The sequence below is a fragment of the Lycium ferocissimum genome, chromosome 2 (genome assembly GCF_029784015.1).
Source record: "Lycium ferocissimum isolate CSIRO_LF1 chromosome 2, AGI_CSIRO_Lferr_CH_V1, whole genome shotgun sequence".
In the NCBI taxonomy this organism is placed as follows: Eukaryota; Viridiplantae; Streptophyta; class Magnoliopsida; order Solanales; family Solanaceae; genus Lycium; species Lycium ferocissimum.
Window position 1 is genome coordinate 39,795,992 of NC_081343.1, and position 9,604 is coordinate 39,805,595.

A 9,604-nucleotide genomic window follows, 5' to 3' on the forward strand; every position below is an offset into this window, starting at 1 on the left:
ACCACACGACGACATGAAATTTTTCGAGGTGTAACACGTATATCGAGCGACGAGCTCCTTTCTACAATGATTCGGTCATCATCTCCTCTATTTCTCCTCCAACCCTAAACTTAATAACCAAAACAACAAGAAGAGCCATCAATAACAAGTCAAACTATACTTCAAGGGTCCTAACCACAACCAATTCAATATACATAATATACCAACTATACTACTTAATTTTCCTGTTTCATAAACATGGAGAACATCAACCACAACAATCACAATAACACATTCCAAATCACCCCTCATAATTTCCTGCCAAATCATAGACCAAGAACAACACAAATCAGTCCACAACACCTATAACAAATCCAATATAATTTCTAGCTTTCTTTGTACAATTTCTTCATCCAACACGTTAATCAAAGCCTAAACAAACTTAATTACATGTAGAAGAGATGAAATCTTACCTTAAATAAGCAAGGACAGCCCCAACTCCAAATTACTTCACCATAAAGGAACTCCAACTTCGCCACAAGAAAGACCAACTCAACTCTAGCAAAGTTTCCTTAACTTCTTGGAGTGTGAATCACCTTGATTCACCTTGGATTTAACCTAATCTAGTAATGGAACTTAGGGAGAGGGTTAGGGAGTGTTTTGGGTCTGTAAATGATGAGAAATGAAATCACAAAGTGATCCACGAATTAAATAAGCAAAACTAAAATTAAATCGCCACAATGTACGGTCAATTGTACGGGCCGTATGTTGGACCATACTTGGTCTAGGAAATATTCAAGATTCTGCTTAAGACATACGGTGGAGGGCCCGAGAAATACGGGCCGTATCCCATTTGTACAGCCCGTACAAGGTTGTCCAAAACTCGATTTTCGTCGAAACATATTCTCTTCGATTCGTTTAGCCTCTAAACCCTTCAATATAGCCTCAAACCCTCCGATACTTGTTTTAAACTCTCGTATACTTAGCATTAGCATGACTAGTCTCTCATAGCTTCAAGGATAGTCTCATTTTCCATGTCTACGTCGATTAACTTATAGCAAAATTCGACGTACAAAAGTACAAGGTGTAACAAATCTCACGGGGAATTTTCATAACTAGTAACCTGAAAACAGAACTATTTAAAAAGGACCTAGGAACATAACAATATAAATTCAGTACCATTGTTTTCACTAAAAAGTGTTGTCTCACTTCTATTTGGTCTAATAGCATTTGAGCATATCGTAAATATAAAATAAACTAGTTAACATTTATACTTTTTTTTGGTTAAATAACATTTATATTATCTGCTTGGTTGAAAATAAATTTCAAAAAATTAGAAAAGTTAAAAGAAAAAAGGTTTTAGAACACTTAAAGTCTTAAACGTAACGCCATTGTATCTGGCCATGAATATAAACGTGCAATTGTACCTACTTCAACTCCACTAAAAGTCCCCAACGATTTGCCAGTCAACTTATTTATTAGTTCACGATTTGTTGTTTCTATTTTTCCCTTTGCTTTAATCTAAAGAATATCACATGCGCGCCTCATGGTTTTAAAGCCTTCTTTAAACATCACGTATTGCACATCAAATCTCGAGCCAAAAGCTCTACCTCATTTGTCAATGGGAGAGATCGGTTTTATGAAATAGTATGACTCATTGCAAATGTGCTTGTAATTATATGGTTATTTTTACGAATGATTGATAAAAAATCGCGCAGAGATCGACAAATAAAATACGAAAACACTTTGTAAGATCAGCTGCAAGTAGTTGAAGAGCTATTTGGATCTTATGCAATGTAATGCTTAATTATCAAGTTGTACGTGCTCGCACCAGACCAAAAAAAAAAAACAAGGAATACGTTTCTAATTATCGAAATCGAATAAAGTAATTAGTTAGAAACTGCTCTGATTTATGTTATTGGGATCTTACTATTTAACTAGTTATATTCATGTTACTACTCTCTCATTTTTTAGTTTATTAACTCATGGAGTAATTATAAACAAATTCCACAATTATAACTTTTAAGTAACGTAAAAAGATATAAAAGTACAATACTAGTTGTAGAAAAGAAAACTAGGCCTCCCACCAACGTAAGTAACGGATCATTGTCTCTTTTGAACGTCCCCCGCCAATCCCTCTGCTCATGCCAACACCTCACTTCACTATTCTTATAAATATAACCACTCTTTTTCTTTATCACACTCATATATTATTTCTTTCCTCTCTCTCTGGGTAAAAATACTTAGCTAGTACAATGGCTTCTGCTGCTTTGAAAGATGAACTAGATATCGTGATACCAACAATAAGAAACTTGGATTTCTTGGAAATGTGGAGGCCTTTCTTTGAACCATACCATCTTATCATCGTTCAAGATGGTGATCCTTCAAAGACCATTAAGGTCCCTGATGGCTTTGATTATGAACTATACAATCGCAATGATATTAACAAGATCTTGGGTCCTAGGTCCTCTTGCATTTCCTTCAAGGACTCTGCTTGCCGCTGCTTCGGTTACATGGTGTCCAAGAAGAAGTATATCTACACCATTGATGATGATTGCTTTGTAAGCTCTTTTTCCACCTTCCATTCTCTCTCATTCTAGCATGTATTTTTTTATTTCTCCGTGTGAAAGAACTTTTACACTATTCAAATCACTTAAAAGTTATAAAATAACAGTCAATAAAGTATGAGATTAGTTATAACCTAGAAAAAAAAATTATGATCGATACTATGGGTGTCGATCTATAAATTAGATCGAAGTTTTACATGTTCACTAGAATGTAATAATGCTTACATGGACAAATGCAAAAGGTGGATCTAGATCGAGTCCAGTAACGTATGCAAGATCTCGTGCATGTTATGTTGACCTATTATCGTTAACTCAAGTTGTCTATAATTTTAGGTCGACGGGAATTGTAAATGTTAATAAATCTTTACTTCATGCCTCAAATTGGTGTTCATTTTACATTAATTTAAAGCGATGCTAGTCAAATATATAAATGCATAGGTTTCATTAAAAATAGTTTAGGATATATACTTTCAGGGAAGCAGCGTAGGATGACACCCTTGGAGAAGGGTGTCTCCATAACTTATCAAATCATGTGCGTTCAATCAAACTTAATTATTACTTTTAGCTAAAAATATTCATACAAACGAAAAGAAATTAAATTAAAAGTACATATGTACGATAAGATTACACTTCTTCTGAATCTGCACTAATTACAAATCTTATGATGAATAGATATTAGTAATGCATCTTATTTGTGTTTTGGAAAAACTTGAAATTTTGCATAGGTTGCAAAGGACCCAAGTGGGCAAGACATCAACGCGCTGGAGCAGCACATAAAGAACCTTTTGTGCCCATCTACTCCCAATTTCTTCAACACTTTGTATGACCCTTTTAGGGATGGCGCTGATTTTGTGCGTGGATACCCTTTCAGCCTTAGGGAGGGCGTGCCGACAGCAGTGTCTCATGGCCTGTGGCTCAACATCCCTGATTATGATGCACCTACACAGCTCGTCAAGCCTCTCGAGAGGAACACCAGGTCCCTTTTTCACATTATCAGTGTAATTTAACTTATTATGCCACGTTAGCAATTATCTTCATCAATGCTAGCTGATCATAGAGATGTGGTTATAGTAATTAATTACAAGTGACCTGATTGTGTAAGTGTTTACGTTATCAGTTTAAAATTACCTAATTTAATAGCCTATAGGTGCAATATATAACATGTTATAATCTATTACAATACACTGAGTGGTGGTTTGATTGTTGGTTAGAAAGGGAATTATTCATTTATTAAAATCAGTATAGTTAACACCATGTCTAATAGCTTTTTTATTGCTTTGTATAAAATTCAGCACACCTCGTATGGTGTCTGGTTATCATTTTACAGTCCCATATAAATAAAATATGTATAAGTTATAAGTCAATTTATATTTATTTTATACGAGATAGAAGATGCAATAACTAATGTATGGATAAAAAATGCATAACTAACTAATGTATGGATAAATAATGCATAACTAACTAATGCGTCTAAACCCCACATAACTAATGCATAACTAACTAATGCGTCTAAACCCCACATAACTAATACATGCAAAACTCTAACTAGCAACCGAACGAGCCCTAGTAGTATAAATTCAGTATCAATAAAATAAACCCCAAAGACTCTTTACATATCCTTTTTGATTTTAGTTATGTACTCCGACAATATAAAAAAATATATACTATCAGGGTAGTTCTATTTGTAATAGCAAGTTAATTGGAGTATCATTTTTACTAGATTATCAGTTATAGTGTTTATTATAAGAATTTACTTGTAATAATTTTACAAGTAATGTAATTGAGTAAATATTTTAACATCGCTAATTTGTAAAACTTAATCAACTCTGCTTTCTCGTTTCTGTGATATGTAACAACTTAGATCCATCCAACTTAATCCCAGTTTTTAACTTGTGGTAAATATTGGTTGAACAGGTACGTTGATATGGTGTTGACAATCCCAAAGGGCACCCTTTTCCCAATGTGTGGTATGAATCTGGCATTTGACCGTGAGCTTATCGGCCCAGCAATGTACTTTGGACTCATGGGAGATGGCCAGCCCATTGGACGTTATGATGATATGTGGGCTGGTTGGTGCTGCAAGGTTTGTCATTGGGTCATTTTCACTTTTCTCCCTATTTTGTGCCGGTCTTTAAGATTTGCCCCTAATATTCCACGAGTTGTGCGATACACACTTGAAGAACTTTGTCCCTATTTTGTGCCGGTCTTTAATTTGCCCCTGATTATATTTTCGCACCATAATATCCCACGAGTTATGCCACACACACTTGAAGAACTTATGGCCTGCAAGACATCAGTTCAATTTTGAAGGTCAAAAATTAAAGACCAACCCATTTGAAGGGAAAATCGTGCAATTTCTTCTTTGTCATTTACTTTTACAATCTTAACGTTTTCAGTTAGGCGATTAGAAAAGAGATTCACCCGCCTGGTCATAACCATTTGTAGTCATCGTTGGTGTATGCTGAGTGTATAATAAGTATGCAATCGTCTATAATGTATACACACTAATTATACACAAATTATATAATGATTATACTGGCTAAAAACTAAAATCAAAAATATATTTTATTGTGTGCTTGTGGCTGCTATGCTATGTGAAAACCGCTTTACTTTTCAATTCTTCTATTTAGATGGTATAGTAATTTAGATTTCATTATATACATCAATAGTATATAAATATTTACATTATAATGTATTTAACATGTCGTAATAGGTAATCTGTCTTATTTTTTTAGGTTAATAATTTTACTTCTTATGGATGATTATATTTATAGTTATCATTTAGTGATCTGATAACGTTAAATTTCTTACATTGTCGGTATGCAAAGCTAAACTCTTAAGTGATTTTGAAAGAAAGTTTTATTTTATTGAACAATTTTCAGGTAATTTGTGATCACTTGGGATTGGGAATCAAGACTGGATTACCCTACATCTATCACAGCAAGGCTAGCAATCCCTTTGTGAACTTGAAGAAGGAATACCTTGGCATTTTCTGGCAAGAAGAAATCATTCCTTTCTTCCAGTCACATACTTTCTCCAAAGACTGTACTTCTGTGCAAAAGTGCTATGTGGAACTGTCTAAGCAGGTCAAAGAAAAGCTCGGTAAAGTAGACCCCTATTTTCTGAAGCTTGCAGATGCGATGGTCACGTGGATTGAAGCTTGGGATATGCTCAACCCTGCTAATAAAGACTCAGCTAAACTTCCTACTGGTTCTTCAAAATGAAATTTTCAATATCATTAATTGTGATTAAATGCGATTAGCAGATCACGTGTTATAATCAAATAATAGGCACCGACTAAGGTTTGGATTGTCTTCCCGTGAGCGTAGTGATATAAGCCTGCCTGGATGTTTACTTTGTAGTAATAATAGTTTTCTTTGAGTTTACTTATTTGATTTTCTCAATTGTATTACTTAGTTGATTTGTCAATTGTATCCTTCTCATACTTTATTTTTGTGGTCTAGGTTTAGCGATATTTCGACTTGTATGTTGATAATATCAATGGATGTAGTCCTCTTTTATTACGTTCTTGTAAAATGTAATGAACCATAATGTAAGTTTTCTACTCTGGTTATGTACACTTATATATGCTAATGGTGCATTTTCCCTGTGTCTTTGACTTAGATATGGGAATGAGGTTAAGACTGGTTTTACTTCCCTGTTGTTGCAGATTTATTGTTTTATTATATATGACGATAATTGTAATTTAAGAACAATCTTTGGTTCAAACTTACCTTTTCGCCAACAAATGGGTACTTTTGTTACATCATTCACAATTTTGTGAGTTTGTTGGCGTAAGTGACTAAGTGTATATTCAACGTATAATAAGTATATATCAAGTATATAATAAATATATATTAATTGTATAATCAATGCATATTGTCTACACGCTGATTTTACACAAATTATACTGACTAGAGTCTATAAAAATAACGACTAAGGTCATCTTTTTATATCGACCACTTTGACCTGTTGTATAGTGTGAAAATCTCTTTAAAGAATGTAGGTAAGTTTTCCCTTATACTGATAAGATTCATACAGAATTCAATTGTTTGCCGCTTGAGCTTTTGTAACTCGAGCTTAATCGTCTTTCAACTAAGCCAAATGTTTTTGGAGTTGCTCAAAGAGAGAATACTTTTCGGCTGGATCATTTCACCAGTTAAGAATACAAAATTAAACTCTTTCACCAGTTAAGATACAAAATTAACCTCCACCTATACTTTGAATGAGCAAAAAATTTTATGACAAGAAAGAAGTATATATTATGAAACTCACAAAATTATGAATGATGTAACAAAAGTACACATTTGTCGTTAAGTTTGTAAACGCATAGTCCTACGAATACAATACAACTAAACGTAAAGAATAAATTCTACGAAATTTCACCAAAATGGCAAAAGAAAAAAACAAATAGATCAAGGTTGCCAAAAGCAAATGTATTTTGCATTTGGAAACGACATCCTCGTGGAGTCTAACTACAGAAATATATTTTTACACGTCATTCTCCATTTAAAAAAAATTAAAATTTGTAATCTTGAAAATAAATTAAGTACTCATACAAATTCATCCCTTTCCTATGGATTTCTGCAATTCTAATTTTTTTTAAAATACATACACTTGTTCCACGTATCATATTCTTTCTTTGATTTGTTTTAATCTTTTAAGTCTCGTTATTTAGAGAGAAACATTCTTTTTGGTTTACTATAACTTGTACTGCTAAGAGTGTATAGTACAAAGTAATATTCCGCTCGATTAGTGCTGCAATTTCCTTCTTGTTTTGCTGTCTACATTCAGCCGCCGTTGCCACTACTCTGATTTTTAATTTACAAAATCAGGGCTATGTTTGCTAGGATACGCATAAAATTCTTTATGAAAAATCTGTTTTTAACTAAATTCTCCTTAGCAATAATGTTAATGTGGTTTCTTGCCTATAAAAAGTATCGAATAATTTAACTTGTCTGATTGGGGCCTTAACAATTTGTTCTTTTCCTTTCGTTTTATTTTCCTTCTTTGATCAAATATTCGCACCAAACCACATTAACTTACTATAGTTAAATTATAAATCAGTATGAGGTTATATATCAGTTAATTGCAGTTAATAAGTGCTAAAATTGTATGTATAAAATACATATAATTCATTCATTGATTTGACTTAAATATTGAGGGTGTGATTGATTAAGTTTCTGTGGTCGTCAATTTGCTATATACTTACATCTCAATTATGTAAAAGAATTTCATGATTAACCCGGAATATTCTTTCCTTTTAAATATAGAATTCTTAAAGTAGCTCCTAATAAAGATAGGTATAAATGTTGTTCTTTTTTCTAGGGTTTCTTTTTCTTGTATTTTTCAAAGTATAATAAAAAAATGAGGGAGATGAGCTATATAATGAATGTGACAAAGACTTGAGAGAATCTAAAGAAGTTTCCATACTTGGTTATAGATAGCATATATAGTAGCATTCTATTCTTGTACAAAAGGTTCGAACTAGAAAAGAAAGGCACAAAGGAATTAATACTGACTTTCATTAAAAAAGAACATGAAGAAGCTGGCCACAATTATGCTCATATGAAAAGAACAGGAACCATATTTAGAAAATAATTGAATGGGAATACATTTTTTGGAGATGATATATATTGATCTGAGCTACGTTTCTCTCTCTTACGTGCAGGTTGATGTTCAGTAGCTAGAAGCCAGAAGGAAAAATTGGTTACTAAAATTAGAACAGCCATGAAAACACTCATGCTTTGCCCAATTTAGCCACACCCCTTTTACCATTTTGTTTGTTTATTTATTTATTTGAGGAAAAAAAAGGTCATATTTGTCTGTTACACTTTTGGTTCATTCATACTCTTATTGTTAGCAAATCATCTCCTAGTTTTCCTTGTCACTAATAATGGAGCTATAACGGAAAATGAATTGACTCTGTGTGTCCGAATTCTTCGAGAAAAAGTGTTCAGATTCTCCCTCAACTTCTTAATGTGTTTAATATTGCCTCCAGATTGAAGCTTCGTTAGGATCAAGGACAAAACTGTTTCCTAACCAGGGAGTTGATATTACACCAAATTAGTGGAGGGGAAATTAAATAAGTTGCTCAATCTTGAATAGTATAGGGGCAAAATATGACCATTTTCCCTTTATTTCAATTTTTGGAATATGGCTTTATTTTAATATGCATGTAACATTGAGCTTTGAAGTAAATAATCATGTTGAGAAAATAAATTACAACATTTTAAAAAATAATTTTCATTCTTAATCGTAAATTTACCCTTTCATACCTCTCCGAAAGTATACCATCCATTTTGTTAATTACGTACTTCTCTTCTTTGATGATACGATCCTCTCCCCGTCCAAACATCGATCATTTATATACTTTAATCTTAAGTAAATTTAAACTTTAATCTTAAACAAATATTACATTTGTTCTTTCTTTCTTGAGTATTGAGATTTTTATACATTTTCCCGTGAAGATATGACTCGTAAAATAAAATGTTGGAATGCTTCAGCAAGAGTTATGCTCATTTATTTAGGGAAGTAAGAAATCAATTTAGGAAGTTAAAATATTTTACTGTAAGGATAATATACTTTTTTTTGTTAGGCTAAATTCAATAGATCTGTTTAACCTTAAATACGTAGAACAGTTAAATTTATATGAGATGCCAAAGATATGTGACTAAATTCAATTAAGGATTTAAATAACGAGATATATAAGGAAAACGGACAAAGAATCAGATCTAACCAAGTGCTGGATACGTGTGACCCTGCTAGGAAACCGAGGTCGATATCCTTTCGTTACGAGCTATAACGAGGCACAAATAAAATGAAACTCAAGAACAGATGGGAACTGATTTAATAAAATTCTTATGATCGTTGATATGAACTATTTCTCTCCTTATTGTTGCTGACCCCTTTCATGAATGATGACCTCCTCTTTATATAGTAGAGGAGTTTCAAACCTAGTACAATTCTAAATAAAGCAAGTAACCGGTAACAAATGTATCGCCAAGATCGACGCCGAAATATCCGGTGCGCAGGGCCGATATTTCGACTTCTGTTAA

The 9,604-nt window shown here is 33.0% G+C and overlaps 1 protein-coding gene across 1 annotated transcript; it reads left to right on the forward strand.

Moving 5' to 3' along the window:
- Positions 1-2,187: 2,187 nt before the first annotated feature.
- On the forward strand, positions 2,188-6,156 carry LOC132048038 (probable UDP-arabinopyranose mutase 2). Its single transcript, XM_059438987.1, has 4 exons — positions 2,188-2,540; positions 3,272-3,522; positions 4,461-4,629; positions 5,429-6,156. The coding sequence occupies exons 1-4, from the start codon at positions 2,235-2,237 to the stop codon at positions 5,768-5,770; spliced, it is 1,068 nt and encodes a 355-aa protein (XP_059294970.1). The 5' UTR covers positions 2,188-2,234; the 3' UTR covers positions 5,771-6,156.
- The last annotated feature ends 3,448 nt before the right edge of the window (positions 6,157-9,604 follow it).